The 14,821-nt window shown below is 39.6% G+C and overlaps 1 protein-coding gene across 2 annotated transcripts in view; it reads right to left on the bottom strand.

Moving 5' to 3' along the window:
• The window catches only part of grin2db (glutamate receptor, ionotropic, N-methyl D-aspartate 2D, b), an 83,500-nt gene that overhangs the window by 18,810 nt on the left and 49,869 nt on the right, over positions 1 to 14,821 (bottom strand). For both annotated transcript variants that reach the window (XM_077574777.1, XM_077574778.1), the window contains 7 exons: positions 13,589 to 13,757; positions 10,435 to 10,588; positions 10,070 to 10,195; positions 5,225 to 5,454; positions 4,723 to 4,883; positions 476 to 545; positions 241 to 358 (listed from right to left, as the gene is read on the bottom strand). In XM_077574777.1, the coding sequence (XP_077430903.1) occupies positions 241 to 358; positions 476 to 545; positions 4,723 to 4,883; positions 5,225 to 5,454; positions 10,070 to 10,195; positions 10,435 to 10,588; positions 13,589 to 13,757 (1,028 nt within the window). The remainder of the gene's footprint in view (positions 1 to 240; positions 359 to 475; positions 546 to 4,722; positions 4,884 to 5,224; positions 5,455 to 10,069; positions 10,196 to 10,434; positions 10,589 to 13,588; positions 13,758 to 14,821) is intronic.

Here is a 14,821-nt window from a genome sequence, read left to right as displayed (position 1 = left end):
GGCATCGGTCTTCCCACCACAACCACCATCACCTCTCCTACACACCATTATTCCCCTTGTCATGATCAAAACACCTTCCAACCATCGCTTTCTCCTAACACCTCTCCATCATCTACCCCCTGTGTCCTCCATCTCCAATCCACCCCCTGCCATTCATTGCAGCGCTCTCTCACCCGCTCCCGGGCCAGTCATTTTGCCCACCAAATTGACTTAATTATTTCCTTTCCTCGTCATCCTCACCATCTCCCACCAGCTGCAGAAGGGCCAGGTCAAGAGGACGTTTCCAGCGTGAGTTTTTGTGCAGGGCGATACCGTAGCCTGTGGTGGCAAAAACCTTCCCCGAGCCTATGGTCATCACCTTGGAGGTGGGGAGAAGGACAACAGGCACATTATACAAAGCTGAGTAAATATGTCAATTTTTCTCTATTTATGTCCGCTGTGCGTAAGCACTGTGTGCGTGGGAGTTGGTTCGTACCTTACAACCTTCGTCCTTCCTGGCCATATAGTTCAATACTGCAGCATCATAAATAAAAGCATCCAGTTTCCTGTAAAGGGATCAAGGAAAAATGCATTCATCATTTAATGGGAGTAGGAGGCGAGGATCGAGGGGGTGGTAGAAGCAAGGGATGATAGGGATGAAACGGATTCTAATCGTAATCACAGTTAAAAAAAAAAAAAAAAAAAAAAAATCAGATTTATTTTATAAAACTTGGCAACAAATTGCCTCTAATTAACTAAATGCTAATGGGAAGGGGAGTTTGCAGTGCAGAAAAATACAGTCAACAAACCCTTAGAGCGATAGTAGCAGCATAAAAAGTTCAGTCTTTGCATGTCAAAACAGAATGGGTGGAATAGCAAAGCCGGCTTGGCAAAGAGAGCAAAAACAAGGGGAATGAAATGATGCAGAGATGATGAGGGAAATGTACGTGTAGGAGGCAGAGGGGAGGATGGGGATTTATACGTCGTGAAGTGCGCGGTGACAACGGGGGAAAATAGAGAGAGAGGAGGAAAAAGATTTACACACTTCAGGGGGAAAAAGACATGGGCTAGAGTGGGGAGGATTATAAAGTTTAAATGCAGACATAGCGAGAAAACGCACTTGAAGGGTAAAAGAAAAGACCAAAATAGAGTTGAAGAAGCATGGATGCAAGGATGAATGATTGGATAAAATGTCAGATTAGGAGAAAAAGCTGTAAGCAACAAACAAAACAGTAGGATACTAGCTAGCAATAGTTTCAATTATTTAAAGCGCGATAACAGTGAGTTATATCTGCGGTGACACGGCTTCCAGGCGCCAAGAATGATGACAAGCCTGGGATCAAATAAACTAGGATTACGCAAAACACATGGCTGGTGATAAAGATTTTTATCGGAAAATGAGGAAAAAAAGGAGGTGCTGTGCTGGTTGTACAGGGCTCTATTTTCCAGACCGGTGTGAATCCTGCACGGTGTGTGGCATAGCTTGGCGGTTAGACCTGATGTTGGTATTTTTAGGATTATGCACAAATCGGCGGCGACTCACATTAAATTGTGAATTGGCCATGGAAAACGAACACAGGTTTAAAATGTTTCCATTCGAGTCAGAACTGGCCTTACCCTTTTGTCGCCAATGTCTCTGTAATGTGTAACGTTTCTACGTGGCGAGTACAAAAGGTTATGTGAAAATTGGGTGTATGAAATTTGTTGATGAGGTCATACAATGGACTTGCCATTCAAAGCAGAGACTCTTAATAGCGAAAGTTTGTATGTAAGTGACACCCATTGAAAAGGAATTGAAAAGGGGGGGGGGGTAATTTTATGCATTACATATATTTTTAAATAATCGGCAGATTAATTGTAATCGGTATTATTTTCTGCCAAAAATCGGTATCAGCATCGGCCCCCCCAAAAAAATGCATATCGGTAGGGCACTAGTATATATATGATATATAATATAGTCTAATACCCACTATTTACATATTTATGAATGAAATAAGTCATGTTAGACCAGCCGTTTACCCTGCGCCGGTTACTTAGACGTGGTCTGAGCAGGTTGTAAGGTTTAGATCGACTTTCTGCCACCGAATTCTCACTCCGCCAAAAGTGCCCAGCTTGGTAAGGAAATTAGGAGCTGCCGGCTTTTGCACCACTGTACTGATGCACTGTCTATAAAAATAAAACCCACATTCTTGAAGGTGTTGGGAGCGATAAAGCGAAGGTGACAGAATTTGCACACATGAGAAGAAAAAGCGTGACAAAAGATTAAAATGTGAGTCAGAGTTGAAGAGAATGCCGATGCAGGCTTTTACCATAACACAGCTGCGACACGGCAGGTGTGAGGGAAATAAGAATGAGGACAAGTGTGGTGTAAAATACATGATCTGCTGCTGTCACAATTAAAATGGATGCCTTTTGGGTCATTTTTATTTCATGGCCTCGTGCTGTGTGCTGGTTCTTCTCAATGCTGGATTGCTTTTCTGTCATTCTTGGCCAGCCATTTGTTCCTTGTTAGTTCTGAACTCTCTTTTAATCAGGGACCTTTCTTAATTATCCAGTCATGTACGTGGTGACTTAGAGAAGTGGCACTTTCTTTTTTTTTCCTAATTCTTAGCAAGCGAGTTAAGTATCTGCTTTGGTTTGATTTCTGTTTGAACGTGTTTGTGTGTTTTTATATGGTGGAATAATAGAGAGATGAGCATCCCCATGGTGTCTTTGCTGCTCATTTCTGTGTGCTTAGATTCTTTACTGGCCCATAATACTGTACACTAAAATCTGCTGACATAAATCTACTGCTAATCAAAGAAACTCAACTTGGCAGCAATAATAACAAGGATTCTTGTTTGTGCTTTTGGCAGGTTTTGATGTAAAGAAGCCATCACCATGTAATTAGAGTTGGAACAACTCTCATCTAATGAAAGTCCTTTTTTTATTCTCATACTGTGGTATTGCCGATATATAAATCCATCCAGTCAAAAGAAACACATTTTAGACCTATAAACACTTTTAGGTTCAAATCGAGGCGATTTTGTGTCTCCAATTAGAACAGATTCATTGATTCATCAGGGGAAGTGAGTCCATCGCTTCAAGTTGGTCGCCACAGCAACTGAAATATATTCCCAGCTTAATATGTGCGAGGAACACAATTACTAGCCATAACTGTTTCAATGTGTCCCCAAAGTAACAAATGAAGCGCAATAAACAATCTTTGTGGAGAAAAAATTTGATTATAAGGCTTAAAAATTTTATGGAGGGAGTCTGTTAACGATGTGGCTACAGCTCTAATGCGAAAATAAGATTCTTGTCAAGAAGAAACCCACCTTGCAAAATAATTGGAAACAAGTCTTAAAAACATTCGTGCTTGAGGTGTCCACACGGACCGAGATGCCGAAGACTGAGAATAGGCTGATTTTCCAGTTTGACGGCTTAGCGTGGGTTTAAAAAGTCAAGGTTTCAATAACCACTAATAGTGGCTGTCACCAGTAACGGGCTCTTTTCACTTTTGAGGGGACTTCTATGCAGGGCACAATATGCTTGGCTTCTTGTACAGTTGAGTAAATGAGTCGCCTCTTTGAAGTTAATTGCCTCCTGTTACACCCCCCCCCCCCCCCTCCTTTTAAAGCTATCAGAGAAGACGAGTGCCTTGAAGTGCATTATCCCCCCCCCAAAAAAAAACATGGTGCCAGTGCGTACTAGTTAGCCCAAGGAAAACATGAGTTGCCCACGGGTCTGTTCTAAAAATAGCTCCCCAACCATGGGATACTGCAACTTATTAAGAAGTATAGAAACAGAAACATTTATTTATTTATTTATTTAATTATTTATTTACGTAAACGTTAAATAACGTTTAGTAAAATCCTATGGAGGAGTGCCAAAGACGTTAAAAGACGTTTGTTTCAAAACAGAGGTGAAACTAACCATTTTCTATTGTTGATTACTGAAAAACGGAATAAGGTAGAAACAAACTTTTTTTTCTGATGAAAGATGAGAGTCCAATCTTTCATTTGGTAGTCTGTGTGTTTCCATAGTCCAAACACATAATTTTCTGTGGACCTTGAAAGATCAGTCAAAAATGCTTAAATCGGCTGGCACCCACGGCATCCCTTTTCTGAAAACGTCTGGCAGTCAAAGAGTTAACATGTTACACGTCATAATATTCCAAATATTCTATATTTTGTTTAAAAATTAAATGGATTGTGTTCAATAGGGGCGAATATTTCAATTTTAAGAGCTGTAGTTTTAGTATCATAATAGCGTGATACTGCATTGATTTTGTTATTATGATGTCAGACTCTAATCTCGGCCCATGCCTAATTGACAACAAATCCAAAGAGGTGGAGATGAAGTTGTTTACAGCAATAAAACGATATTTCTGATTTAAATTTCTTTTAATAACAGATAATGATTATTGCCAAATAAAATAGAACTGGATTTGTGGTTTCCGATTTCGTGTCAGAATTATTCAGGTTACTGCCATTTCTTGAACAGTCAATGACCGGAATTCTTCATTCAATCAGTTATTCTTGACACAAAGAAAATTGACAGTTTAATTAAAAACAGTTCTTGTAACTTGTAGTTATTTTGGTTAATATAGTTCATGTTTCATTTAACTGTATTAATTTTGTATGTTTGTGTGTGTGTTGTTGCATACAGCTTCCAAATAAAAGAAGTGAGAAGGACGGGGGAATGCAAATGGTGACAGAAAAACACTGAATCAACAGGAGGACCAAGTTAGGGTAAACAAACCCAGTCTTGAGGTTGAGAATGGCGTCCTCCACTCCTCTCTGGTTGTATTTGCCCATGTACTGGTGCATGTCTGGGTAGTTGGAGCGGATGTTTTTTTCCGTGCTACCGTTGGGCACCGTGCCAAACTTCAGCGGTGGGTACTGTTCCTCGGGATGCTGAAACTAAAGACGATGGAAGGGGCATGAGACGCCTCAGGCTGTGCACCAATCTGTTTGACCTATTTCTGTCCCCTTTCCAGACTAAGTTGTTACACTTTGAGCACAGTCAAAAAAAATTTGGGGGGGGGAAAGGTCAAGCTGTGGACTTTTAGTATTTAGAACTGCCTTTTAAGTATTCAAGGACTGTGGTAATAGCATTATGGTAAATGAGATTTTATCCTTTTCTTCAAGCCCTCCACTGTAATCAATTTTAATGTTTAAATTCATGGGATTTGACTCCCTTACGACTTCAATTTGCCTTTTTTTTCCCAGTACAGCTCATTAGCATTCAAGCAATGAAATACCTTCTTGTCTGAGAGCCCTGACACCGTGTCAATGTACTCCTCCTGGATCATGAAGGCCGCCAGGTTAGCAGTGTACGAGGCCAGGAAAATGACGGCGAAGAAGGCCCAGATCAGCACCATGATCTTGCTCGTTGTTCCTCTGGGGTTCTCCACCGGCACAGAGTTATTGAAGACAATGGCCCATAAAAGCCACACAGACTTTCCTATGGTGAAAGTCGAGCCTCCAGCCTCTGTCCGGGGAGATGAGAGGGGGAAAGAAAATGGTTGTAAAATTTGTGTGCACAAACATGAGGCTGCGCAGAAGTAGAGCTGTCAAAATTAATTGATTAATCGACAAATAATTGATTATCAAATTAATCAACAACTATTTTAACGCATTCACTCCCAGCCATTTTCAACCCCCTTTGCTCCCGGCTGTTTTTACTGGATTTTGACTGATTCTTGACTGATACTTTGATTCTACACGGCCCACAGAATACTGTGTTTTATTGCTATGAAAACACGGAACCTCCCAAAAGAAAGATTAGTGTCTCTTCTTTCATCAGGAAAAATATATATCTATCTGTTTTCGTTTGCAGCATTTAGCATTAGAATATAGCTAAGTTTCATCACTTGTTTGAAACAGTGGGGAAAAGTGCCTTTTGCAACATGGCCCTGGTTGATTCCTTATACTCTGCTGCCACCTGCTGGCCGTTTGTGTAATAACTACCATTGCTTCAAGCTTCTGGTTTTTCAAAGCTTTCTGTATGCTCTAGCATAATTTTTTTTTATAAATACGTTTTAAGGTCCATGGTAATATTTAAAATAGAACATATTTATACGTTTTTGGGAGCAAATTAGTTATTCATTGATTTCAGCATATCAACAGCAATTGTTCACTGATTTCTGTAGTCCTTCATGAGAGAAGACTCATTATACAGTATATATATTTTTTTACTTTGGAAAACAATGGCATAGTTGGGCATCAACCCCCCCCCCCCCCCCTTTTTTAAATCACTATAAGAATACTAAGTATGAAATAAACACCAATCACTGGGTAATAAACAGTAATCAGGGGAAAAAAATGTGTAATACACTTTAACACCAAATTAAAATGAATCAGATTATTTGATTAATCAATTAAATAATCAATTAATCAATTCTAAAAATATTCAATCGTGACAGCACTACACAGAAGCGTTCAAATGAAACCTCAGTGAATGACATGTAAAATGATATATAAAAATATCTAGCCAGCATACTGACAGCAAGTTACTGACCATGCATTCAGAGGACAATAACGCAACCTCAAGGTACAAATCACCACTCGAGCTGTTACGACAGTGAGGAAGTCGAGGACGAGTCAGTTAAATCTATGCAAAGTGAAGCAATCATGCAGAAGGAAACCGTCCGATGCATCAGAGACATTAAACATCACAGGAGTACAAACTACGCTGCTGAATAAAAGATGGCCTCTTCAATGTTAGACATACTCGGATGCAGTTCAACAACTCCCTCTTCAGCGACAGTCAAAAGGCAACACTTGTACTTGATTTGAACAATCATGCGATTTATGTTTCGCACTCCCACTCAATAGGGGGCAGCATATTACGTTAAAGTCAACTGCGCTTTCCAACAATCACCTAGAGACGATACTGATGCTCCAAAATGACACTTCTCATATTTCCTGTGCACCAGGATGCCGACCACCCTCTGTGCGCTAGCATCAAGGAAGCACGACGCTGCCTCTTAACCATAACTCTTGGCGACAGCTCACTCAGAAAGTGAGAGGGGGAAAAAAAATCAACAACAATGGCACACGGACCCACTGAGGGAAATACATTTTTAAATAAGCGAATGCCTTTTTCTGTATCTTTCATAAAAGTTGTCTTCTCAATGCCTCCACCTGAGCTGCTGCGGTGCAAAAACATAACAGTTGTATTCATTCACTATTGGTGACTTTTTGGCAAAGAGAGAAAGTTATCTCAAGTTACAGGCATGCGGATAGTGTGCAGCCTCCTGATACTGTCACAACTCTCAATTTGCAGGTGTAAAAAGAACCTCGAAGCTTTCGTGACTCTCTATCACACATTTAACTAACAGAGCACTGAACAATCACATTCCAATTAAAGCATTTGAAATCTGGAAATGAAGTAGGACTGAAAGATTTTGAAAAATAATCGAATTGTGATTTTCTTTTCCCGATGGTGCGATTGCAATTGAATACGCCATTATTTTTTTCAAAAACCTCTTCCTGGGTTTTTTTTAATTTATTTTTTTATTAACACAAGCATAAATGAATCAGTATTACTAAAAAATAATATCGGATTTATTATAAATACATGTTTTGGTCTCATAAAAATGAAAGCCAATGAACCATTAATTAATGAAAATGAAAGACGGTTGTTTTTTTTATCTACTTAAAAGTTTTAGGTTTAGACTTGCAGTTTTTGAAGGTTTCACTATAACTTCACAAATGTGACATAAACATAAATCAATAAGCCATGAATCAGATTAAAACAATCATGCAAACAAATCGATGGCTTTATCACTTCAACTTTTCATGATTCTTTTTTTTTATTTTTTTTTATTTATTTATTTATTTATTTTTTCTTCTCTACGGGAGAGCTCAGTATTGTTCATTCGATTTGACATCATCATTGCTCTCCTTTTTTTTTTTTTTTTTTTTTAAATCCAACAAATCAATTAAAAAAAAATTAATAAATGTTTTTTTTTTTTAAATACATATACATATATATATACACATATACACACATATATATATACCCTTTTTTTTGTATGTGGGTGAGTATGTGTATGTGCGTGTGTGTGTGTGTGTGCGTGCGTGCGTGCGAGCGTGTGTGTATTCATCAGTTCACCTAAAGCCCATTAAAAAAAAAAATCCCATACTAATAATATAATATAATAATAAATTGCCAGATGCAGAAACATCAATGTAAGTTATCACGATGTAGTGGCTCTCGCTAACAGACAGAATTAAGTAACCGGAATTAGGTTAAAAAATTCTATATACGTAGACCATGTTTCTATAAATTTTGATATTTGGTTTTTATTTGAGGCAGATATTTTTTCCATTAAAATGTGATTTATGAGGAGGTTAGACCATTGGTCGATATTCAGAGTTCACACTTTTCATGATTCATGAAACAATGATATATAAACAGCCTTCAAATCTGGTTGCTGTCCATATCCATTTTTACTGGCCAGCTTCTGGTGCAACTATAAAAATGCCAGCGTGATGCTAAATCAACCCGGACCAAACGTGGCAACGCTGCCTAAACAGGAAGACAGAGAGAGGTTTGGCGCCAGACCATCTTCAACCAAAAAATAACGAAGACTGATAACGATACTATTTGTATCTACAACAATGACTGCAAGCGATATATTACGTAGAGGGTGCGTTTCACCTGCAGGACTGACTGACTTGGTCGTGGACATGGTCATTACTTATTTTGTCTTGGTTAGCTTGTGCAGTATGGAAAACCAAAACTGCCAAATTTAAAGATAAATAAATGACTAAATAAATGACTAAAAGCGAAAATAAAAACGGATCTAAAAAAATGTAATTCTAAAATTAAATCTCAAAAAATAAAATAAATGGAAATAAAAACAACAATATCCATAAATAAATATAAAAAAATGTCAAAATAAATACAAAAATAAATAGAATAGAATTAAATACCATTAAATAAATAAAAACACTCTGCTCTCACATTTATTTATTTCATGCTGCAGATGCTCTGCCAAGACGAAATGTTATTTAAATGAGGAGGCGGTCCTAAGCATGTCTTGGGTTGGATCCGCCCTTGCAAATTGCCTTTCATTGGACAAGTGAGCGGCTCGGCGAACAAGGAAGTCTTGCCGGCTTGCATGGAGGGCTTGCATGGAGAACTTCACCTTGACTTGTCGAGCAACTCAAGTCGCAAGTATAAGTTGTATATATATTTCTTTGCGTATTTACAGGGATGTGATTTGACCAAAGTGAAATTATCTGAAAATTTAGCCGGGGGTCTGGGGGCCGCTAGGTCCAGGGCAGTGGGGGGACACGGGGGGCAAAGCCCCCCGGAGCTCATGGGTTTTCCGTGTTTTTAAGTACTTTCAATGCACTCACATGACAAAGAAATAGACAAAACAACAGCATACATTTTCAATGTATATTAAACTATCCCATATAAAATGGCAGTTTTAGTCAACTCAAAATCAGTCACATTCAAAAACATTGGACTGTCTTTGCTTTTAAAAACTATCACTGAGAATATCATCATATCTAACTAATGTGATTACTAAGTTAACACATAAATAATGTTGAAGAGTTCAAATTTCATGAACAAATAATTGTATCATGACCAAATGAAAAGTAACTCATATTAGAGCATACCACAAATGTCTTTGTTATAGCAGAAGATGTTATCTGTCGGAGTCATGTGCATACACAATGAACTACAAAAAAACAAAAAAACAAAAAAAAAAACAAAAAAAAAATTTTTTTTGGGGGGGGGGGAGATAAAAAAAGCGGAATTCCGCGAATTAGCGGAAAAATCACATCCCTGTATTTATTTCAACATTGATTTTTAATTTTTTGAATCTTGTTTTTTTATTATTGAGTTATGGATACATATATTTAGTTGTTTTTATTTCCATTTAAAAATGTGTTCAATTATTGATCCGATATTCCTGATGTTAGCATGGGTATATTATTTTGTAAATGCTATTACACTAGCAAATACCCCATGTCAGTTGCGTGCTCACTATTTGTCCATTTGATCTGTTGGACGACAGTGATGGACTGCATTCACGCCCATCTATCAGGTGGGGAAAAACAGACTGAGCGGACTCATCACTCACTCTTGCCAGTTTGCAGACTGCGGTTGTAGCCCACAGGACTGAAGAACTCGAAGATGAAGACAGTCACAGCCACTACGGTCAGGCACATGACGAACATCATCACCCACACTGCTGGGCTGTAGGGCTCTTTGGGGGCAAACAGAAGACTCCCGTAAACAGGCTTGTATTATATGACATAATCATCCTTGTGATATTAGCAGTTCATGTTGTGAAATACTACAAATCTTCATTTACACTCCCATTGGAACTCTGAATTTGCCGACAGAGTGAAACTTTGAGTTAGCAAAGAAAGAATAGCAGTCACATTCTATTCACTAAGTCACATCCCATTTGTTTCTATACATCACATAAAATAAGCTTCTTACCTAGGAAAGCAGATGGTGATACAGTTCCGTTGCTACGGGAGACCATGACACTGATCCCCGTTTCCACAAAAGGGACTGAGAAATCCACAACCTCAGACCTCTCCTCATTGATAGTCAGAGAGCCGATGGCCATGTCTGCCCGCTTGTATACCACCTAAAAGGGAAGGGAAGCAACGACACGAGAGAGAATCCAATTATCTCAGCCCTGGTAAATATGATTCTACACTGACCATTTGTAGATCTGTAAAATGTGCATATATTCAGTGCACAATATGGTACAAATACAGAACATGTGTCTCCTCTGCATCTCGTTAGCATACAAAATGAGCCAGAGTCTCTCACCTCACTGCCACTATTTAGCACCCCAAAAAAAAACCACAACCCTGAAAAGTCAGCTGATTGTACAAGTGAAATGTTAATCTACATTATACATGGCACATCCACTCTTCAGAGCAAATCAGCAGAAAAATGAAGCGAGGCGGAACGCAAAGCGCCCTCCCCTCAACTTTGCCAAGTCTGGATTACCTGATCAAAGAATGGCAGGCTTTGGAACATCTGATCAAAAGGCGCACGCCAGTCTGAGACAACATTTGATCGGCCCTTTTTGTGTGTGAAAATAGATTTGATAGACAGCTATGGCCGGGGTTCAAGTCATAAATGATAGTGGGGAAGAAGAGCACAGTGCGAACGTTCTTAAATCTGTGACGACTAGAGGTCAGCGAGGGAGAAATATAGAGAAAGTCAATGAAACGTATAAAACTTCATAAAAAGGCAAGTTTGCAGTTTTAAAATAGCTAGCAAGATTTCAATGCAGCCTCACTTGGCTAATCAACGCCCACCTCAAGTCTTTTACCAAAAGCTGTGCCCTCATTGATGTGCACTAGCCCGACTCTCAAATATGGCCATTCATAGTGGCATGCGATAATCGAAAAGCGTAGTTGTGATAAATAGTCGAAGAAAATACTGCTCAGCTTCAACAAAATAGCAACGCTAGCAATACTAAGCAAGCATTAGCGCTGTAAAAAAGCCAACATTAGCCGCAGCTGCTACACAGCCAACCTAGCATGACTCACTCTTTACTCATAATAAGAGTGCATTATTATCAGTTTGAAGTTTTATTTTTTGGACTGTATGATCAAGTAAACATCAAAGAGAGAAAAGTTGCTAATTGTGTGTTAAAGTAAATTGAATAACAGTTGAACAAATCATTTTTTACATGCTTCTCATTTTAGAATTAGCAATCCATCAATTTGTTGTATTTATGGATTGACAGTCATAAAGGCCCTCCAAGGGAAAACATAATTATGATGTGGCCTGCGACAAAAATAAATTTGACATCCATGACGTATCCAATTAAGGGGTGTATTTCACAAAGCAGGTTTAGTGTGAACCCTGGGTCAAGAAACACTGAAATGTTGGAAACTCTGCGTCTTCTGTTTCAGAAAAGGAGGTAACTAAAGCCAGAGGAAAATAAGTAACTCTCGCCTGTTTCATAAAAAGAGGTCATTTAAGCTCTCGGTCAGTTTTCCATGAATCAAACCTGGTCTGTGGCAGGTTTTTCACAATGAACTTTGAGGTTTTCTCTGTCACCGCCTCCTTTCAGCCACACATGACATTTCATTTCCTCATTCATAAATTCTGCTGCGGCGAGTTTTTGCGTAATTATGCCTATAGTCTAGAGCAGAGGTGGGCATCGAGGGCCGCAGTCCTGCAGGTTTTGCGTGTTGCCCTTCTCCAACACAGCTGATATATGATCAGCTCATCAGCAAGCTCTGCATAAGCCTGATAACGATCTTGTTGATTGGAATCAGCTTGTGTTGGAAGTGAGAAACCTACAAAACCTGCAGGACTCCGGCCCTCGAGGACCGAGATTGCCCACCTCTGGTCTAGAGCGTAAAGTCCACTTTTGTCACAAACATGGCATTTCCTTTTGACAATGACCCTTGATGAAGGTGCCGCTTTACTGCGCGGGGAATAAAATATTCGTTGCGAGATGGTTATCAGACCGCGCAAAGATATGCTGGCATTTCCAGACAGTTATCTTTTTGAACGGTACCGTTTCACATCAGAGTCCATCATCTGCAACTTAGTCAGTCCTTACATTTGCAACATTACCCGCGCCATAGACATGCGCTCACATCACAGCATATATTGTGTGTTGCACTTTTTTCTCATACCCGTCGTTTTATGTTTTTCATATTTCATCTGAAGTCAAGGGCGCTTCTCCCCCGCTGGATTGCACCTAAATGAAATTAATTAATATTGTGTATTTGTGTAATATATATATAATAGCTAATAGTCAACAAGTTTCCCTTGTGATATTATATTAAGGACTATATTTAAATGTACGCATTGACCCGAGCAGCAACGTTCTCCCACGCCGCCTTCCTGTACGGGGAGCCGCTGCGGTGTTGCATTTTTTTTTTCTATAGTCATGTTCAAATTTGTCATATGATCGCATTAAGGATTTTCAATTGAAAGGGGTAAAAAAAGCAAAACAAAACACGCAAGCAGAGGGCGGCGCCGCGCTCTGCGCTTCCCCGTTGCCATGGTGACTCGACGAATCGGGGCTCCATTGATGTGGTCTTTTTAGTGTAGTGAAACTACTCTGCGTTCATATAACTACCTCAAATCAGCTGTTTCATCTCTCAGTGTACGTCAAATCGCTGTTCAGGGTTCGTCTCGGTGTACGTTGAACATGCTTTGTGAAATGTCACCCCAGGTGGACGACACCCTGGACTAGTCACCAGACAGTAGCAATCGAGGCAGACAACCATTCACACTCACACCTAAGAGCAAACTGAACCCCTGCTGCCTGCATCCAAGTCAGGCGAATGCACCGCTACATGCAAAGGAAATATCAAGGGCAAATCAAACTAGCCAGAAGGTCTCCGACAATGTTGACGCGAGTGTTTCGTTAGATAACCGCGCTGGGATGTGTTTGCGGGAGCGTGTGTTTACCATCATGCTTGTCCATTTAATTAGTGTAACTGTCTGCTTTTCCCATTCGCTTGCTATCTCTGTCAGTGTATTCTTGTGTTTAATGGTCACCCAGGGGGCTGACGAATGTTGCCATACGGCTTATTGACAGAAAATTCCGCCCAAGTAAACAAGCCAGCAGGCACAAATAAGCAAACAACAGCACAGCACTCGCCTCTCCAATCATGCCGTTCCAAATGCCGTCGATTTTCTTCCCGTGCTTCCCGTTGGTCACTAGGTAAAGGTCGTAGGTAAAGCCGACTATCTTGGCCAATCTCTTGAGGATGTCGATGCAGAAGCCCTTGCAGCATTGCTTCATGGGAACCACTCCCTCGTGGTTGGCACTGGAAACAGGAAAGATGAGAAGGAAAGGAAAGGGAAGCAGGTCATATTAAAGTGAGCCCGAGCTGACAGGTTTGATCGACCAGGTTGGTGTAGGTGCTGTCGCGCCTTCGGGAGCTGATGAACTATAGAGCGTCGTCGTGGCCATGTGCAATTCCCAAAACCTCTGAGTCATTCTTCTCATCCCCCCGGAGAGAAGCCTGATATTGATTACAGTCAAGCAGTAAAGAGACCACGATTTGGGGAGGTGACTGATGTTGGAGGGCATCTTGATGGCTCAGAAACCTCCTTTCATAACAGAAAGGCGACAGCAAAACCTCCCCTCGGCAGACTATTTGATAGAGATACACTGGTTATCGGGCCGGGCCGATATTTAACATTTTGACGAATATCGGCCATTTTTACAAATCTGAAGGCCGATAAAGGTTAATGTTTGCGAACATAGTGTTTTCTTCATGGTTCATAAAATGTTGCAAAAGGTTGCAAATATGCTCACATACAGTTTTTACTCGTCAAACAGGTTTTCTTGTCACAAAGAAATTTTGAACATGTTCTGACAAATTTTCTTTTGAAACCTTTGAGGAACTCTGATGAGAACCCAAAATTTGCAAGCACAGAGAGATACCAGTTTAAGAGTTCATTTCATGGAGCTTTTTATGCATGTAATTATTTAAAATTGTACTTAACTTTATAAGAGAAGCTGCTTTTTGCTTTTGTTAAAATTAAATCGAAAACGGAAATTATCTACAAGTTAAAAATATGATAAAGAAAAAAATTCCAACACTTCGGGGTACGCTCCAACCGCCTGTTTTAGCTAAAGATATTAACAAGCTTTCTCCGACAACAACAAAAAAACTTTCAAAAATATATAAGTTACTTTCATATACTGATAAAATGTCTTTACCCATCTCGAAATGGGAGACAGACTTGTCTATAGCACCGGAACCTGACTTTTGGATTCAAGTTTGTGAAAATGCATTTAAAATGACAAAACACACAAATTTGCAACTTATCCAATATAAAATTATTCACAGAACATACATTACTCAATATATGATGAAGAAAA

The sequence above is a fragment of the Vanacampus margaritifer genome, chromosome 9 (genome assembly GCF_051991255.1).
Source record: "Vanacampus margaritifer isolate UIUO_Vmar chromosome 9, RoL_Vmar_1.0, whole genome shotgun sequence".
NCBI classification, from domain to species: domain Eukaryota; kingdom Metazoa; phylum Chordata; class Actinopteri; order Syngnathiformes; family Syngnathidae; genus Vanacampus; species Vanacampus margaritifer.
The sequence above is the reverse complement of the archived record's forward strand: the minus strand, read 5'-3'. Positions and strand labels throughout refer to the sequence as shown.